The sequence below is a fragment of the Nothobranchius furzeri genome, chromosome 9, assembly GCF_043380555.1.
Source record: "Nothobranchius furzeri strain GRZ-AD chromosome 9, NfurGRZ-RIMD1, whole genome shotgun sequence".
NCBI classification, from domain to species: Eukaryota; Metazoa; Chordata; class Actinopteri; order Cyprinodontiformes; family Nothobranchiidae; genus Nothobranchius; species Nothobranchius furzeri.
Genome location: NC_091749.1, coordinates 62,773,056 through 62,793,501, shown reverse-complemented (window position 1 = coordinate 62,793,501; position 20,446 = coordinate 62,773,056). Strand labels below are relative to the sequence as shown.

The window sequence follows — 20,446 nt, the reverse complement described above, 5'->3', positions numbered from 1 at the left end:
TTTTCCAATCTCATGAAATGAACTATGCGATTAAAACCATTAATTTCCAAAGCTAAGATCTGAAGAGCTAGTCGTTGCCAACCACATAAAATGTAGACGCATGGACGAAAGAAAGCAAGGTTATTCATTTTATTTTAAAAAATCCAGTAATTGAAAAATGTTTCCATAAATTCTTCTCTGTGGTCGTAATTTAAGGTTACATAGTACACACATTCACCCTGATAATGGTGCTACAAAGTCCACAACATTCATTTTTCCAACGGAGCATAATTCAGCAATTTCTCAATAAGATCCACATGAGAAAGAAGCATCCTTCGACAGCAGTACCTCTTCAAGCCAAGAGCGTCAAGAGCATCACTAGGGAGGGAGATGGCAAAAATCAGTCCTGATATGTTACATAAACACGTTTTAATCACTGCTGAAAACCATAAGGAAAGGTGAAAGGCATTGTGGTTTAAAAACAAATCTAAACCCAATCTTCTTTTTAAATGTTATTTAGCTTGCCTGCATTGTGACCAAATGTTGAAATGTTCTACCTTTGTAGAAAAGCTACTCAAACACGTGCCAGAACAATTTCGGACGTAAAAAGATCATGAAACGTGAAGCTAGACGTGGTTGTTTCTCACCCCTCTGTGTATTCCGCTTGCAACAGACCGAGGTACGCTTCCCATTTGTTCCCCACAATCTTCCCACAAGTGAAGCACCTCACAGGGATTATCATCGTTAAATACCTGCAACAAAAGTCAACCCGGTTAATGTTTGAAAACAATGTAAAACAATCACAGTTGAGTCGTTTAACTTAAATTACATTTACGTTTCCGCATACCACCGCAGTAAGACCACCATGTGAGCATGTTTTGCTAACGTTAATGCAGCAAAACCTAGCACTGCAACGATTAAAGCAAACACGTATTTAGTTTTTTTTTTCAGATGGATTAATCAATAGTCCAAAAACGAATTACTTAAAAAAGACGGTTGAAATCAAATCTTATGGTTAGTGCTGTATTCCGCTACGTAACTAGCCCACCAGCTAGCGTTAGCTGCTGTTGAAATTATTCCGCTAAACGAACTTACACACGTCATTAGTTTATCACGTTTTACCATATGTTTCACCTTTTGAGGCTGTAGATCAGATGAATGTACTATTTTCTTGGTAAAAGTAACTCCAGCACGATAATGATGGCGTTCTCTCACTCCTTATGTCGTTAAAACAACTTCCGGGTAAAATCCGCCAAAATAAAAGCGGAATAAGAGGTGAGCGTTTCCTGTGATTTGCAAAATTGACCCCCCCCCCCCCCCAAAAAAAAAAAAACGAAAATGGGGAAACTGACACGGAAAACGTGTGAGCGTCTTCGTCTATTTGGTTTTAATAAATGTGGTGCAAAAGTGAAATAACAATTCATTAGAATCACAATATTGCTACTGAATAATGACCACAGCTCACTTCATAAACGAGCGTATAAAAATGGCAGTACTCCCCATCAAACTTAGCTAACATGTCAAGTCACTCACCTCACAATGTATTTTTCCTTTTACAAAACAAACAACTTTGAAGCAAAAGTATTAATATCCATGTAACCACAGATAAAGGAGTTTAAAAACTCTAACATTTTCCTTGATATAACTAATAAATGCAATTGCAATTCAATATACCATCTTGACAGAATGTTAAGGAAAAGAGCTAAATTAGTTGATTAAAACTAATGTTTTTGAAGGTGGTACCATGCAAAAATAAAATCTTCATCCAATGCAGATAGTTACACAAATTAATATTAACATGAATCCACAAAAGAAATGCTCACTATAGGACTGGTTCACTGCCTTTAATAAGATTGAATTTCAGATTTGTCATATTTTACATTTAAATGATTGGACTCATAGAGGAGGGTGCATAAAGAAAATATTTAAAATATAAAACATACATATTATTTCCACCATAGTCATCTTTACAGTCAGCATGATAAATGTCATTATCATTACCATCAGTAACATTATACAGTAATACATCATCTATGTAATTTCATTTGCTACAGCACATATGCTAAATGAGGAATCCTACCTGAATTATTGCATTTATACGCTGTTGAAATTATGAAAATAGGAGTTTTCATATTCTTTTGTTTTTTAAGAGTACACTGTATTGTACAATGTAAGGTGAAATTTATTTTTGTGTTGACTTACTACTTTTTGAACATGTCAGAGGAGCTGTCTAGTGATGGTGATATGCTCTTATGAGTTTTTTAGGGGGTATAAAATATGGTGAAGCTATACATTCTGGTTGTCAAAACTACCTTTCTACCAAACAGAGACAACCGGATGAGTTTTACAGTTGCAAGCTGAAAGGCTAGTGAGCCACTGTACAGGTGTGTTTGTGCAGTAACAAATTCTTTTCCCCCTTTCAGTGAAGTATGAGTACTACTTTTATGCTATTATAAATGCTTTCATTACATATTTTTGGTGGGTGACTTTGAAAACACACAGAGTGGCATAAAAATTGACTCAATTCTAGTGGCTGACTGGCTGTGGGCTTTCAAACCCATATAGAGGTTAGAATAAACACGCAAACCAACTTCTTCTTTTGTCCCAGAACGTGTCATATTTCAGTGTTTAATAATGTTTTGGTTTATTTTAAACCCAATGAGTTTGTCTTTGTTACTCTTCACCAGAGGTCTGCAACCTTTACTATCCAAAGAGCTGTTTCCCACACTGTTACAGGGCTTTCAGAAAACAGACAATGAATTTTTGAGAAATGTCTAAAAATTAATCAGAATTCTGAGGTTGAAATCATGATTCTGACTTTTTTGTTTTTAGATTATAGTCACAACTCTTGTTTTATCTTCTATCAGTATCTTCTCTATGGGATTTGATTAAGTTTTTAAATTAGGAAAAATGAAATAAAACTTTTGCAAAAACTGTATGAATATCATTCTGTATATCAGGAAAGTTATAAAAATAGTGTAATTCTGTTGAGGAAATTGAATGCAATTGATTCTGTGAAAATACAGAACAGTAGCTTGAATCTGCATTATTATATTAATATATATTTTTTTAAATTAGTATTTTACCATTTTTAGAATACATTATTAAGAGCAATTGTGGAAGCTCCAAAGAGCCGTACTTGGCTCCAGAGCTGTAGATTGCAGACCCCTGCTCAATACAAAGGTTTACCATATTTTTTTGCCACCAACGTACAATGTAGATGTAACGAGTGACACCACAGAATCAACCCAGGAACACTGATTTATTCCTGAGTGACAGAACTGAATAAAAAGGTTTTTCTTTCCAGAATGACAAATGTCAGTTTGACACACTTGGAAAATGATGGAAAGTTGAGGAAATCTGCAAATTCTTGCCACAAATAGGCTCTAGTCCACATTATTAGTAGTGGCCTTGTTGATTACTGGGCCAGTATTAGCCCTGTGAAGGTCAGCTGTTGCCTGTACCCATGCTCATACTTATTCTCAATATATCTAATTCCACCTGTGCAGGTGTTTCTTTTAACAAAAGATCCATAATCCTTTGCTATGCATAAACGTGACTGTTCGTTCACCAACTCTTTCAAATATTCTATTTTAAAGTAAGAGAACTGTGATTGCTCAAAAACATCATGAACACAGTGGATATATAATTTTGAAATATTTACACAAAATTAACCAAGCTCATTCACTGTGTCGGAATGCACAAATATTGCAACCTCAGGTCAATATTTGCTCACGCTGGATTAAACTAAATAAAGCAGACAGTTGTGTTTAAAAGGTTTAGGCATCAAGCTGAGGAATAAGTCTTTTTATAATATTTTTAATTAATTTTACATTATGCTGTGCTGTTGAGACTTCATGCATGTATTATTAGTGTAATTATTCTCCATATACAGCCTTGGTAAAAACTTAAATGGGGTGATTCTCTACACGTGAGATCAGGTCAAAAACAAACAATAAATAAATAAAATATTGTCTTTCCAATCTCTTATCCAAACCATATAGTCAGCCGTTCTTCTAATTTGGTTTTAATTTCTCCTCGCCAGGAGCAACGCTCCCAGCAAGATGGCTCCTGCAGCAATAACAGCGCCACCGATGAGAAAAGGCTTCAGGTGCTCCAGAGAGTCTGTGCCAGAGGCCGCAGCGTCCTCACTTCCTGCTGCTGCTGCTGATTCAGCTGCTGTTCCTCCATCGTTGGAGGAGGGGGGGTTCTCAGGCTCAGGGGCTGCAGGGGCAGGGTCAGCCTTGCATGGTGCTGCTGGCTCCTTCTTCTCTGCTTTGGATGTTGCCTTGGGTGCTGAAGCCCCAGACTTGGCCTTAGCTTCCATGGACTCAGAGACACAGGTGCGGCGTGGTCAGGAGTTGTTATAAGGTCAGCTGCGTGCTGCTTCACTGAGGTGAAAAATAAATAAAAGCACAGAAGTAGACAGATTACCCTTCTAAATTAGACGCAGTCGTCATGTTATCTGCTCTGATGATTATAGACAGACTGAAACATGAATGAGGCCCTGATATCCATCTGTTTGCTCAGCCTTGAATCAGTGAAGCCATAAATGTGACCTTGGGAAAAGACGACATTGATGGGAGCTCTCCAAATGCTCACAGGGACATGAAAATATTTATTTTGGTCACAGCTGCTCTGACTTAACTGCTAGATGAAGTAGGATTTACATTTAAAGCAGCTTCCTGTGCTAAGCTATTTTATAGGACAATTGGGTAATTTAGTAATGGATGCTAGAGCTTCAATGCAAAAGAGATTTGAATCTCTATTTCTTTGACCTCGGGAAGAGCCTGGTCCAGATGCAAATACATAAAGATCTAATCTTGATGTTAAACTTAAGCGCATGCACCCACCATTAATATATCTCAATAATTAAATGTGCAAGAAATGGGCCGCAAGATGGAGGAGAGAGCAAGAGTGTGATGGATGAAATAAGCAAGAAAACAAATGAGGCTTAATTTAGTAGAGTGGATTTGTCCCAGTAGCCTGAATGTTACAAAATGTAGCCTGGATGCATTATTTACACAAATATATTATTTTAAATCATTCTCTAAACTAGGATGAAACATATGAACATTATTTACCTTTTCAACACCTATGCATAGATGAGAAGAATAACAGACGTGTAAAGGAGGCAGAGCTGTCTCTGGAAGTTGGAAATGTCCTCAGTATTAGAAAATGAGAGACAGCGGAGAGATGGAGGACGCTGAAAATAGGAGGGAGGGGAAGGAGAGCATGAGGAAGGGAGGCTGGGATGTACCATCTGGAACTTAAAATGGGGTACTATGTTCCATGATGGGTTTTTTTCTACAGCTTTAGGCAGCATTGATTCAGTGAGACAAAATCCACATTTCAGTTAGATTGTCTTTTATAAAACATACATATCTTTTATTTTATTTTTTAATTATTTTGGTTTGATGCCACATTGTTATAGAATCATTTTGAAAGGTTGTATAAAAAAAGAAGTTATTACCACTTTCATGATTAAAATATCTTTTCTGCAGAGCACAGGACCCCATTGTTAGAAAATGAAGCACACACAAAAATTAATTCGATTGTTAATTATAGTAAGTTGAGAGTATTGAAAATAAATACAGATTTACAAAAAAGTAAATGGAAAGCTAGGCCAATTTCCAAATTTATTCTGCTTGAAAGATCACACCTTATTGGTCAGTTGGCTGACAGTGGAGTTGTTAATCATCGTCGTTGTCTTCCTCCGCTTATCCAGGTCCGGGTCGCGGAGGCAGCATCCCAACTAGGGAACTCCAGACCGTCCTCTCCCCAGCCATCTCCACCAGCTCCTCCGGCAGGACCCCAAGGCGTTCCGGGGCCAGATTGGAGATGTAACCTCTCCAACGTGTCCTGGGTCGACCCGGGGGCCTCCTGCCGGCAGGACATGCCCGAAACACCTCCCCAGGGAGGCGTCCAGGAGGCATCCTAACCAGATGCCCAAACCACCTCAACTGACTCCTTTCGATCCGGAGGAGCAGCGGTTCTACTCCGAGTCCCTCCCGAATGTCCGAGCTCCTCACCCTATCTCTAAGGCTGAGTCCAGCCACCCTACGGAGGAAACTCATTTCGGCCGCTTGTATCCGCGATCTCGTTCTTTCGGTCATTACCCAAAGCTCATGACCATAGGTGAGGATTGGGACGTAGATCGACCGGTAAATCGAGAGCCTGGCTTTCTGGCTCAGCTCCCTCTTCCCCACGACAGATCGGCTCAGCGTCCGCATCACTGCAGACGCCGAACCAATCCGCCTGTCGATCTCCCGATCCCTCCTACCCTCACTCGTGAACAAGACCCCGAGATACTTAAACTCCTCCACTTGAGGTATAGGACCTCTCCCCCGTCCCGGAGTTGGCAAGCCACTCTTTTCCGGTCAAGAACCATGGTCTCAGATTTGGAGGTGCTGATCCTCATCCCAGCTGCTTCACACTCGGCCGTGAACCTACCCAGCAAGAGCTGAAGGTCAGAGCTGGATGAAGCTAGGAGGACCACATCATCCGCAAACGTTGAGACAAGATTCTCCTGCCACCAAACTCGACACACTCCACACCACGGCTGCACCTAGAAATTCTGTCCATAAAGGTAATGAACAGAACCGGTGACAAAGGGCAGCCCTGGCAGAGTCCAACCCTCACCGGGAACAGGTCCGACTTACTACCGGCTATGCGGACCAAACTCACGCTCCTCTGGTAAAGGGACTGAATGGCCCTTAACAGAAAGCCCCATACTCCTGGAGCGTCCCCCACAGGGTGCCCCTGGGGACATGGTCATAAGCCTTCTCCAAATCCACAAAACACGTGGATTGGTTGGGCAAACTCCCATGACCCCTCCATCACCCTAGCAAGGGTAAAGAAGCCCCAACCCCAGGTATGGCTCCAGGGTGGGACCCCGGTAACCCTCCGGGCCAGGTACTCAGACTCTTTGAATTTACATCCATGAAAGATCCACTGAACCGTTCTTTGTCTCACCCTTCACCCAAGACCAATTTGTCATGGGAGACTACCAGGGGCACAAAGTGCCCCAGACAACATAGCTCCTAGGACCGTGAGGGCACTCAAACTCCTCCACCACGATAAGGTGACGGTTCAATGAGGAGTTAGTTTAACTTGTATTAACTAGACTGTTTCAAAAACATTTAGCTGGTGTTTTGTGAGGTGATTCCACTCCTTTTGACGTTCCAAAGAACATTAATCATGTCAAGATAGTAACCTAGTTTGATAGCTCAAACATTTTTGAATAATAAAAAAATGTGTGTCCATTTTCAACACAATATTTGACCTAACTGGCCTCATAAAGAGACTTAGCATCGCATTTTTTGTGATTAGTGATGGTTTTTAGGGTTTTAAAAACATAGCTTAGTTTCTGTGTGCGTGCGTGCGTGCGTGCGTGCGTGCGCTCTGTCTCCTTGATCCCCAGTGAGTCGTGGAGGATGGCTACTTATATTGAGCCGGGATTCTCTGGAGGTTTCTTCCTGTTAAAAGGGAGTTTTCCTCTCCACTGTCGCTTTATGCTTGCTTAGTATGAGGATGGCTGTAAAGACTCGGACACTAGTCAGTGACTTGATGCAATTTGCTGGGTTCCTTATATAGGAAAATTATTTCTGATTGGCTTAATGAACTGACATGAATTGGAATGTTTATTATGTGAAGTGCCTTGAGACGACTCTTGTCGTGATTTGGCGCTATATAAATAAACTTGAATTGAATATCAAGGGTACAAAAATGAAATAAAACACAATTTGTCGAGGAGAACTAAGTCAGATAAGTAAAGGCTGGTTTTCATTTTGAAACTTTAAAACCACCATCACATTAAAATAGTGAAAACAATAGTAGGCAATGGAAAATGAAAGTGTCACCTTGCTGTGGAGATTTATTACTCCGGCTTTCCTTGCCTCAGTGCCGTAACCGTGGTAACAAAGAGCGTCGACAGAAAACACTGCTAAGCACTAATCTGCGCATGCGTCACACAACAGGCTAACAGTAAAATAGCATGTTAACCAGATGTTATCCAGTACTTTTAACTACAGCGTATGGTCTGTAGGCTACGTAAAAAATAGACTACAAAAACAACGAGAAAAAAAATGTCGTCACTCCAGCGGAGTCTTTCTGGATAACGTCACACTTGGGAGGGGCAACATCTCAGAACACTACCCTCTTTGAATCAGTTTTCCATGCCTGATTGATATTCACAAACCACCAGTAGCGCCCTTTCTCCGCATAAATTCCCAAGCAGACTTTCATTTAGAAAAGCGATTCAGGTGTACGCATGCGAGACATTTACGGTTTTTGCGTAGTTCTCTGCGGAAGAGGGAATAGCTCACTCGTACGTAATTTTTCGGTGAGAAAATGTCCCAGGGGATGGGCACGATTGTCGTAAAATGCTGCCTTCGCTTCGCTGTAGCTGGTGTCCGCATCGGGATTCGGGAGTTTTCCGGTCAGCGGTACGCTCGACTACACCGTGAAAACCCAAACAGCCCGCTTTTTCGGTCGTGAAACACGAGGGACTTACTATCTTCTGTCCTATTCGTCATGCGCTGGCTGTGACGGAAGGAAACGGGAATGAGCTCCGCTCTGAGGAGTCACAGCCGAAGACGTGTTGCAGTTAAAAGCGGAGAAGCCGAGCTGTCACTTCCCAGCGCTCACTAACGTCCGTGTGATCGGTGCCGCTGTTGAAGGTAACCAGCCTGAACCGACAGATAACCGAGGAGGCTATGGTCTGTCGGTGTCCATTCATCTTTCTGTTGTAATGACGTCTGGACGGTTATTTTAATTCAAACGTTGAGGCATTCGAGGATTCATCCGCCCGACCCCGATTCGGCGTCGGGGAAAGCGGGGCCGAGGCGGGTGGACGGACATCCGTGAAGAAATGGGAAGGAGAGCGGAACCGATGCAGTGGCTCTCGGCAAGGCATCGTCAAAATACAGGTGAGCAGCAGCTACCGGGTGAGGATGCTGGCTGCGCGCACACACACACACACAAGAAGAACAGCGTGACCCAGCTTTTAATTCACGTTCCACAGCTGACACAGTTCTGTGATGAGGCCCACCTAAAGCAGCGGTCCTAAATGAATGAGCAGAGCATTACAGCTGTTTGACTTGTTGGATTCACGCGTTAGGATGCTTTTGCTCACATCACCCTCAAGTCTGCAGTTAACCTTAACCTGAGCGTGTTCTCCATCCGCCACAATACGTAACGAACAGGCTTTTTAGCCTTTCAGGGTCTTTTGAAGAGTGTTTCTGGTAGATGAACCTTTCAAAAACCTCAGTTTGGAGATACAGATACGTGTTTCAATGCTAATCTTAGTGAAAGTGTTTCTGCTGTCCTAAAACCACTCCAGTCTCAAACATTTCAGAGCAGATCTGACATTGCATGTTCATGTATCATTTTAGAATAGAATAGGAATTATTTTATTGTCATTCAGTGGGAACATGTTGGTGAAAGAGCACACTCACAGCAATACATGATATGTGTAAAAGTGTTTTGAAAGATCGAATTACCTTTACAACATTTAAAGTACGGTGTGCAGGTAGAATGACAGTAGAAACTGTGAAAATAACAAAAAGCAGCAGGAATGCAGAGGTTGGGTTTTGTTGGTAGTTGTGATGGTTATAGAGCGTAACAGCTGCTGGGAGGAAGGAGTGTTCCTTATGCACTTAGGGTGTAGCAGTTAGCCTCAGATGAAGCTCTCTGGGTTGTGGAAATTCTAGCCACTTTCTTCCATCTAGAATTTCATAATAAGTGTGAAAAAATTGGCATAAAATGTGAAATCTACAGCTTGGTAAAGGTTAGTATAACTGCACGAGCTTGATTAATTTGAGGGACTTTGTAAATGTCCTTACTGTCAGTAGTTTTAGCTCATCTTTCAGAACTGATGTCTGCTTTTCCAAACAGGCTATTCTAAAAGCTTTCTACAATTTAAAAAGAAATTATTTCATTTCTGCAGAATGCCAAATTCAGATATACAGACACTGACTTTAAGTCGTATTAGACTTATTCTGTCTTCTAATCCAACAAGAGAACTGGGATCTTGATAGGGACAGTACATTTTTGTCATTCACACACACACAAAACCTGATAGCCATTTAATTTATAGTAATTTCCTTTGCACTAATATAAATGATCAGAACTGTTAGATGATATCAAGCTTCCTTTCCAACCATCCAGCTGTGTCTAAGTGGGCTCCATTCTTTGGTGCTTTATCATGAATGAAGGAGTTTAATGTAGACAGATGGAGCTCAGCTGTGTTTTAAAGGCGTACTAAGTACCTTTTTCATACTTGAAAATCATTTTCTGTAGCCAGTATGTGCTAAAACGACCCTTTGCAAGGTGAATGAAAAGTCACTTGGCTTTTTCCGCTCCTTTTGGGAAGATGCTACATTTGCAACTTGAGTCTCTCCGAACCGCTGCCCTGAAGTCACACAAAGTCGCGTATCTCGCAAGAAGCATCAACACTTTATAGCAATCCATGTGTACACCTCAGAATTTACGAGCCATGAGCCAAAGGCCCTGTCCACACGTAGCCGGGGATCTGCCAAAACGTAGATATTTTTCTACATTTTGGCCTGTCATCCACACGAAAATGGAGTTTTTTCACACGAAAACGGATCTTTTTAAAAACTCCGGCCAAAGTGAAGATCTGCGTTTTCTCCGTTTTGGGTGTCTGCGTGTGGACAGACAAAACCGGAGTTTTAAGGTCCGCAACGTCACTTTCCGCGACAAAAAAATGCTGACGTCACGTGTGCGACCTGTGTTTACACTAGCCGCTAGCCCTCAGAGCTGCGCTCGCTTTATCAATTGTCCAAGCGCTTTTTGCTTGTTTGTTTTTGCAAGCGGAATTACTGCTCCTTGCGGAAGACCACAGACGAAGGACGAGGTTAAGAACGGGGGAAGTACTGCCGCCTACAAGTCTGGCATGTCCTTAACAACGTATTTATCCGGGTACGTGTGGACAGAGTTTTTTTTTAAACGAGGTGGTGTGAATGCAAGTTTTTGGAGGGGCGGATATTCGTTTAAAAAAAAAAACCCGGCTACGTGTGGACTAGGCCAAAGAAAACCTTTTATCTGATGAAGCTAAACGGAGGAAAAGAATGTTCGACAAAAATAAATGATTCAAATTGGATGCAGACCTCGCGATTACCCTATTGCACTTCTAAGTATAACTTTTGAATATAGACTTTGTTGATCCCACAGTGGGGAAATTCACGTCACTTGTTTCAGCGGCACCAACACTTAAAGGCACGGTCCGTAAGATTTAAATGTAGAATAGCTTTAAAAATGTTTGATTTTGACCATCTGACCCAATTTTATTTAAAAAAGTAAATAATCTTTAATATTTCAATTTTCTCCTAAGTCCCTCCCCTGCCCTGTATAGAGAATCATTTGAAGAACTATAATAACAAAGATACATGTATATACACATAGGCAGTAAGCTATCATTGTACCCTTTGACTTATTAAAAAAACTACTGAAAAAATGTAACTTGGGTTCCAGAACTATGCAGCATACTTTAAGGGACACAGACGTACTATGTAAATCAGGTGTTGCACAAGTATTGATCACCTTCTGAGTATTGCATTGATGTTATTGTATACTAGGATAATGCAAGTACAGCTTTCACTGAGAAGTTATACACTCTTATTGCAGAGGGGATGAATGACCTATGGTAGCATTCTGTTTTACATCTGGGATGTCTCAAGTCTGCCTCTGAAGGAGCTGTCCATCATCTCCACAGTGGAATGCAGTGGGTGGGAGTTTTTTTTTAAGATGGAACAGTGTTCCCCTTGGAATTTATCCAGCTGTGTTGGTGGAATTATGACACGTCTCACCTTTATGTTAATATTGTTTTGCACTCCACTTTGAATTGCACCAATCCAGCAACTGCTGCATTTTAATAACTAGTATTAAAGGTGAATACACCTACACCAATATTTGCACAAGAATAATTTTTGTTTTAAACTCTCAGTGACACACTTTGCAGGGGGAATTTGGCATTTAATTTTTCTTGGCGTCTGGAAAAACATCTCCTTTTGCCCCCCTTTATTTGGCTTTCTGCCCCCTTTATTTTGGTCCAAGATCATTACTGGGCTGGCCCTATTAAAAACGTTCTACATCCCTGCTAATTATAATGAAGTATTTTTAAGCCAGTATAAACATGACTGAAACACAAATGTACATATTTGGCATTATTGACCAATATCTTTGATTTAATTTATTTGTTAAGAATGTCAAGATGCATTACAGTGAACATTATAATAAAGTAAATTTTCTAGTGCAGAGAGGAGACAACCCATAGAAGCACTGATTTGATCTCATTTCAGAGAAAAATAGAACAGGTCAGATGCACCTAATAAATAAAATTACTAACAACCTCAGGAATCGATTTCTTTGCTTCTTTGTTCTGGTGCTGAAAATGTCACTGGATCAAAGGAGATACACAGATGAATGCACCTCTTATTTCTTATTTGGAAATGTGTGGGTGTGGTTTACAACAATACATTATTTTAAATCTGAAATTGATATGGATTGATCAGAAGTTGCTATGTGTATTGTTTATTTGAAAACTAATTACAGAGCAGCCTCAGAATTGAGATTAAATATTTTTGATCAAATAAAGGAACTATTACAGAACAAGTTTGTCAATACAATCAGAACATTAATATTTAAGTGCATGAAGTAATACATCTGAACTCATGCAGTAGGAACTAGGAAATATGAAATACTAGAACCAGGCACAACTTTTAAAAAAATTATTTTAATTAAACAGATTTTTTTCCTGATGTTGCTGGCATTTTCCCCACACAGTTAAACAAAACGAGAGAGAGAGAGAGAGAGAGAGAGAGAGAGAGAGAGAGAGAGAGAGAGAGAGAGAGAGAGAGAGAGAGAGAGAGAGAGAGAGAGAGAGAGAGAGAGAGAGAGAGAGAGAGAGAGAGAGAGAGAGAGAGAGAGAGAGAGAGAGAGAGAGAGAGAGAGAGAGAGAGAGAGAGAGAGAGAGAGAGAGAGAGAGAGAGAGAGAGAGAGAGAGAGAGAGAGAGAGAGAGAGAGAGAGAGAGAGAGAGAGAGAGAGAGAGAGAGAGAGAGAGAGAGAGAGAGAGAGAGAGAGAGAGAGAGAGAGAGAGAGAGATTTTTTTTTTTTTTTTAGACATGAGCAGATAGAGATACTTAAGTCATTTATTTAGAAAAGATACAGTTGAAACCCACCAATACTATTATACATTCATCCATTGATCCATTTTCAGCTGCTCATCTGGGGTCTGGTCGCGGGGGCACTAGCCTAAGCAGGGAGGCCCAGACTTCCCTTTCCCCAGCCACTTGGGCCAGCTCCTCAGGGGGAATCTTGAGGCGTTTCCTGACCAGCTGTAAGATATAGTCTCTCCAGCATGTCCTGGGTCTTCCTTTAGGTCTTCTCCCAGTTGGACATGCCCAGAAAATAGGGCTGTAGCGAAGCCTCGATGACGTCGACGGCTCGATTCTAAAAATTCGTCGACGTCAGATCCGGTAGTCGACGCACCACGCCCACTTGTTGCATCCCCAGGAGTTTGTAAATAGAGGAGGAAACTGCCTGTTTTTCCTCTAGTTCGCCCTCTTCTCTGCCTTCACTAACATCTCCACTAAATACCGAAGACCCAGAACAATGTCCGTCCGCTACTAGATTCCTTTCCTGTTTTGCCCGCCTTCGTCTCCCGGCAACGGACAACAAGTTCCGGGGTCAGATGCGCTGCTTCGTCTCTACCGCAGATGTAGAAAATCACCGGGAGCGTTTCGCCCTTCATAAAGGAGCTTCTTTCAGACATTAGGAGAGCTGTTTTGGTGGTAGCAGTCTCTCCTCCATGCTGGTATTTTTGGTTTATTTAAACTTGGTAACTTGAACTTAACGTTGGTAAAGCTACGGTTCGCATTTTCGCTAACAGCTTCTTGCGTTTGGATAAGCTGTTACGTTTTGGTTTAAAGTTAATCTTTTTTTTGCGCTGTAGATCTCCCTTTTATTACATTTAGAGTGTTGTGGGTTTTCGGTTTAGTTTAACATATCACCTTGAGTTTGGTTTAACCACCCAGTTTAGAGTTTGGACCTTTGGAGATCCTTATTTTGGTCCAGAACCCTGTAATCTTTGCCCAGTGGGACATCCCTACTTATTTGTACTTTTGTTTTAATTCCCCACAGGCAGAATTAGTTTTATTATTCCCAACCTGTGGATGGAAAGATTTTTTTTTTGTAGTTGTAAATAAACCTGATCATCATTTTAACTTTTAAATCCCGTGTTATTGTCCCTTCCTTTTTGCACACGAGCCAAACTCCCCAGGAAGGGTCGTAACACCACTCACCTCACGCACATAAGTGACCAAAACAAAGCAGCATGGAAATACTCTGTCTCCAGCCACCTCTCAGGCAGCAGCCTGCACTCCCAAGTTCTACGTCACCAGAACATAACCAATTGCAACACAATAAAAGCAGTGTTATACAAAATGGAAGGCCTGTAGTGTTTATTCTCACACAGTAACAATTTATCAATTTTTTTGAGGAATTTATTAGATATTTTTTTTGGTTTTTATTAACTGCAATAGAAAAATAGTAATTAGATTAATTGTCTAAATATTCATTAGAATAGTCAACTATTCGATAAAATAACTGTTAGAATAATCGTTTTAAAAATAATCATTTACCCCTAGCCCTACCAGAAAACCTCATCCAAGAGGCATCCTAACTAGATGCCCGAGCCACCTCAACTGGCTCCTCTCGATGTGGAGCTTCTCGTCCTATCTCTAAGGGAGAGCCCAGACACCCGACGGAGAAAACTCATTTTGGTCGCTAGTGTCCGTAATCTCATTCTTTTGGTCACTTCCCAAAGCTTGTGACCATAGGTGAGGGATGGAACGTAGATTGATCGGTAAATCGAGAGCTTTGCCTTCTGGCTCAGCTCTCTCTTCACTACGACAGATCGATATAACGTCCACATCACTGCAGATGCAGCACCAATCCACCTGTTGATCTCGCGCGCCATCTTTCCCTCACTCCCGAACAACACTCCAAGATACTCAAACTCCTCCACTTAAGCCAGGACCTCATCCTTAACCCAGAGAAGGCATTCTACCCTTTCCCGACTGAAGACCATGGTCTCAGATTTAGAGGAGCTGATTCTCATCCCAGCTGCTTCACACTCTGCTGCGAACTGCTCCAGTGAGAGCCGGAGATCACTTGGACTTTCATTTAGTTAGAAATCATCTTAACTAGTACACACAATGTGTTGGATATAGCGAGAGAGGTTCAGTAAATAGTCAGCCATTTAGCCTTTTTTTAATCATTACATTTTATTTAGCTTGAATCCAGTTTTTAAAAAATCCCTTTATGTAGTCTCATATAAAATGCTGAGCTTGAAACAAAAATTTCCCTGTCTCTTAAAATGCCTCAATATTAGAAATGAGCTCAAACGCGTGCACTCATAAAGTATGCAGTAGCTCACAGCAGCAGTGAAAATATGGGGTAATGGCTCCCGGCTATCTGTGCATCTTCGTGTTTGATATAACTCTAAAAATACCAGTTCACAAGTGTTGACAAGGGTCATTAACATTTTCAAAGTTGCTCTGGCTAGCAGTCCTCTGGGTGTAATTCTGTAATTATAAAAAGATTTATGTAGGTGTTCCATATTTCTTAAGATGCAAATATTATAGCAAGGATTGAACTCTGCTTGTTAAAGTCAAAGTTAAAGTCCCATTAGTTGTCACACACACAGGTGTGTGTGCGAAATTTGTTCTCCGCATTTGACCCATCCCCTGGGGGAGCGGTGAGCTGCAGACACAGCCGCGCTCGGGAACCATTTGGTGGTTTAACCCCCCAATCCAACCCCTTAATGCTGAGTGTCAAGCAGGGAGGCATTGGGTCCCATTTTTTTCAAAGTCTTTGGTATGACCCGACCAGGAATTGAACCCCTGATCTCCCAGTCTCAGGGCGGACACTCTACCACTAGGCCACTGAGAAAGGTCTAAGTTAAAGTCCCATTAGGGTTTAGGGTTCCTCCAGGGGAATCTTGAGGCGTTTCCTGGCCAGCTGTAAGATATAGTCTCTCCAGCATGTCCTGAGTCTTCCTTTAGGTCTTCTCCCAGTTGGGAGAAGACCTAAAGGATGGATGGATGGTTAACATCCATCCATCCATTTTCATCCGCTTATCCGGAGTCGGGTCGCGGGGGCAGTAGCCTAAGGCGAGAGGCCCAGACTTCCCTCTCCCCAGCCACTTTGGCCAGCTCCTCCGGGGGAATCCCAAGGCGTTCTCTGGCCTGGTGAGAGACATTGTCCCTCCACCATGTTCTGGTTCTACCTTTGGTCTCCTCCTGGTTGGACGTGCCCGGAAAACCCCACCAGGGAGGCGTCCAGGGGGCATCCTGACCAGATGCCCGAGCCACCTCAACTGGTTCCTCTCGATGTGGAGGAGCAGCGGGTCTACTCCGAGCCCCTCCCGAATGACCGAGCTTCTCACCCTATCTCTAAGGGAGAGCCCAGCCACTCTTCGGAGAAAACTCAATTCAGCCACTTGTATCTGCAATCTCGTTCTTTCGGTCACTACCCAAAGCTCATGACCATAGGTGAGGGTAGGAATGTAGATCGACCGGTAAATCGAAAGCTTTGCCTTCTGACTTAGCTCTCTCTTCACCACGACAGACCGGTACAACGCCCGCATCACTACAGACGCAGCACCAATCTGCCTATCGATCTCGCGCTCCAGTTTTCCCTCACTCGTGAACAAGACCCCGAGATACTTAAACTCCTCCACTTGGGGCAGGACCTCATCCCTGACCCAGAGAAGGCATTCTACCCTTTTCCAAATCAAGACCATGGTCTCAGATGTAGAGGAGCTGATTCTCATCCCAGCTGCTTCACACTCGGCTGCGAACCGCTCCAGTGAAAGCTGAAAATCATGTTCTGATGAAGCCAACAGGACCACATCATCTGCAAAAAGCAGAGACCTGATCCTCAGGCCACCAAAACGGATGCCATCCACACCTCAGCTGTGCCTAGAAATCCTGTCCATAAAGGTTATGAACAGAATCGGTGACAAAGGGCAGCCTTGGCGGAGTCCAACTCTCACTGGGAACGAGCCCGACTTACTTCCGGCAATGCGGACCAAGCTCTGACACTGGTCATACAGGGACCTAACAGCCCGTATCAGAGGGCCTGGTACCCCATATTCCCGGAGTACCCCCACAGGGCCCCCCGAGGAATGAGGTCAAACGCCTTCTCCAAATCCACAAATCACACGTAGAGTGGTTGGGCAAATTCCCACGCACCCTCCAGGATCCCCCTAAGGGTAAAGAGCTGGTCCAGTGTTTCACGGCCAAGACGAAAACCACATTACTCCTCTTGAATCTGAGGTTCAACAGTCCGACGGACCTTCTTCTCCAGAACCCCTGAATAGACCTTACCAGGAAGGCTCAGGAGTGTGATCCCCCTGCAGTTGGAACACACCCTGCGGTCCCCCTTCTTTAATAAGAGGACCACCACCTCGATCTGCCAGTCCAGTGGGACTGCCACCGATGCCCACGCGATATTGCAGAGCCGCGTCAGCCAACACAGCCCCACAACATCCAGAGTCTTAAGGAACTCCGGGCGGATCTCATCCACCCCTGGAGCCTTGCCACAGAGGAGCTTTTTAACCACCTCAGTGACCTCAGCACCATAGATTTGAGAGGCCAACCCAAAGTCCCCAGGCTCTGATTCCTCACTGGAAGACGTGTCGGTGGGATTGAGGAGGTCTTCGAAGTATTCTGCCCACCGATCCACAACGTCCTGAGTATAGGTCAGCAGCACATCTATCCATTATAGATAGTGTTGGTAGTGCACTGCTCCCCCCCCTTGAGGCGCCGGATGGTGGACCAGAATCTCCTCGAAGCCATACAGAAGTCTTGCTCCATGGTCTCACCAAACTCTTCCCATGCCCAGGTTTTTGCCTTGGTGACCACCCGAGCCGCGTTCCGCTTGGACTGCCGGTACCCGTCAGCTGCCTCTGGAGTCCCGCAGATCAAAAAGACCTGATAGGACTCTTTCTTCAGCTTGACAGCATCCCTAACCGCCGGTGTCCACCAGCGGGTTCGGGGGTTGCCACCACGACAGGCACCGACGATCCTGCGCCCACAGCTCCGGTTGGCCACCTCAACAATGGAGGCACAGAACCGGGTCCATTCAGACTCAATGTCCCTCGCCTCCCCCGGCACATTTTGGAAGTTCTGTCGGTGGTGGGAATTGAAGCTCCTTTTGACAGGAGACTCTGTCAGACGTTCCCAGCAGATCCTCGCGATATGTTTGGGCCTGCTTGTTAACTGTAAATGTTTATTTGAAAAACGGCTTCATGTATTGATGTTATTAGTCTGACTGCACGGATGGTCATTTTATTTGAGCGTTCATCTCCCTGACCACACTTGCCCAGAGAGCAAAAATCTGAGAGCTACAGCAATTAATAAGCAACTGTTTCATGCAAGTGTTCAAAAATGCTAAAAAGATATGAAAAATTCAGCACACTGCTGAAAACCTGTGATGGCAGTGAAATGTTGCATGGGTAGAAAAATACTGCAGTTCTTGTCAGGATTTGACCAGATCCAGTTACTAACAGAGAAATACAAGCATGCCACAGACAGGATAGTACACCACCACATATGCCATCACCCCATAAAACACACAAACACAACATCCATGTATAGAGACACAATCGGTAGTTCACATACTATCACACCAACTAAAAGAAGAGAAAATGGAGTGGGAAGAGGTGAAAGGGATTGAGTGGGTGGCAGTGGGAGAAAAAGATGGAGAAAGAGGCAGAGGGAGAGTAGGAGTGAGTGGCACATGGCTTTCAGGCTAAAAAAAGACGAGCAGCACAAAACCAAAATCGGGATTAGCTAGATAAGAGAATGGAGGGGGACACAAGGAGGCTGGTGGTGGGGGGTGGGGTAGGTTTCCTCTGCACCAAAAACGGTGCAGATGCACACGCTCACTTTCATGCTCAGAAATTCCCTCTAAAATATGAATACTGAATGAGTGTGTGGGTAGGAGGGAGCTTGAAGATGGGATAAAGGAAGATGAGAAAGAAGGAAGGTGAGATGATGATGGAAGAGGGTGAGATTCTTTAAGGATGGACAGAAAACGGCTGTCGTGTGACACACATAGGGAGGGGATGGGATAATTAGAGATGAGCAGCGATGTGACAAATGCTGGAGAGAATCTTGATCTGAGCAGAGGGGAACTCTGACCCAGGCGCAGAAGAGACAGACTGGAGCAGATGGATGTATGGCAGCGAGCAGAGGAGATACAGATTTGGGAATGATCTGCTGTCACAGTCATGCCAAGCCAGAAGAACTTCAGCATTTCCTTGAGATTATTTGAAGCCCTTCTCTCCAGTATTGTGCCAAATGCTTTCAAACGTGCCAAGCCGTCTTCAGGCTGTGTTTGCCGTCTGAAGCTAACATTTGTACTGTCTTGTGGATTTCTTATGAGCTACTTGCAGAATAGAGGAGCCACTGGATCCCCAACTGCTCACATGGGTGATTCTCTTCAATACTGATTCATTATACATACGGGTTGTCCAGTAATGGGAAGGTTGCAGGTTCGATCCCGGCTCTGACCAGAGAATTCTGCTGTTGTATCCTTGGGCAAGACACTCAACCCACCTTTCCTGCTGGTGGTGGTCGGAGGGACCGGTGGCGCCAGTGCTCGGCAGCCTCGCCTGTCAGTGCGCCCCAGGGCAACTGTAGCTACATTGTAGCTCATACCCTCCAGCATGTGAATGGGTGAATGACTGATTGTGTTGTGAAGCGCCTTGGGGGGTTGTAGAACCCTTAGAAGGCGCTATACAAATACAGGCCATTTTACAATAAACTAGCCGCGTAAACATGTATTAAAGGTGTCATTCACTTGCTATGGTATTCCAGTTTGCTGTGGTCTCTAGTATGTGGGGAAACGTGTATGTCGTTTTCTATGGAAAAAAGCTCTTGCACTCCTGTTTCAAGAGGGTACAAGTTTGTCGGAGTAGTAGAAGGCAGAAAACGGCATGATTACACGTGTAACTCGAGCAGCTAAGGCTAAACTCCACTCAACACAACCCAGTGATGAGCCCTCAGCCACCAAACAGGCAGCTCAGCAAAAACCAGCAGTCAAATACACAATACTTTATTACAATATTAATTCTTTAAATAACAGTGCCACACATTACCAATGGGGAGGAACCCATAACAGGTTAAAATTATTATCCACTGTCCAACGGTGACCCACCGCCCATCAACAGTACTCACACTGTCCCGTAATGTCGGGCGGGCTGACCAGCCACCGCTTAGCCAGCCTGACATCTCCGTGTGCTCTCTCAGAACAGGGCCACTCCTTCAGCCTGACGGAGGCAGCAGTTAGCTCAGAGCTAAACAGTTAGTGAATGCCTCCACAGCACCGACCGTGCAACTCCTCGCCACAGAGGAAGCTCCGTAGACTGGACTC

General features: G+C 43.4%; 2 protein-coding genes and 1 long non-coding RNA gene across 6 annotated transcripts in view; 1 reads left to right on the top strand and 2 right to left on the bottom strand.

Annotated features, from left to right (window-relative positions):
- Window positions 1–115: 115 nt before the first annotated feature.
- On the bottom strand, window positions 116–1,252 carry polr2l (RNA polymerase II, I and III subunit L). Its single transcript, XM_015953134.3, has 3 exons — window positions 1,114–1,252; window positions 627–731; window positions 116–357 (listed from the first exon to the last, which is right to left on the bottom strand). Exons 2-3 carry the CDS (start codon window positions 719–721, stop codon window positions 249–251), a joined length of 204 nt encoding a protein of 67 aa, XP_015808620.1. The 5' UTR covers window positions 722–731; window positions 1,114–1,252; the 3' UTR covers window positions 116–248.
- Window positions 1,253–4,232: 2,980 nt separating this feature from the next.
- LOC107381450 (uncharacterized) lies at window positions 4,233–7,977 on the bottom strand. The gene is made up of 3 exons (XR_001572460.3): window positions 7,842–7,977; window positions 5,064–5,185; window positions 4,233–4,370 (listed from the first exon to the last, which is right to left on the bottom strand). It is a non-coding gene; the product is annotated as an uncharacterized lncRNA (long non-coding RNA).
- Window positions 7,978–8,707: 730 nt separating this feature from the next.
- dagla (diacylglycerol lipase, alpha) overlaps window positions 8,708–20,446 on the top strand; it is a 52,092-nt gene continuing 40,353 nt past the window's right edge. For all 4 annotated transcript variants that reach the window (XM_015953130.3, XM_015953128.3, XM_070555028.1 and 1 more), the window contains exon 1: window positions 8,708–8,909. The gene's annotated coding sequence lies outside the window, so the exon portion shown is untranslated. The remainder of the gene's footprint in view (window positions 8,910–20,446) is intronic.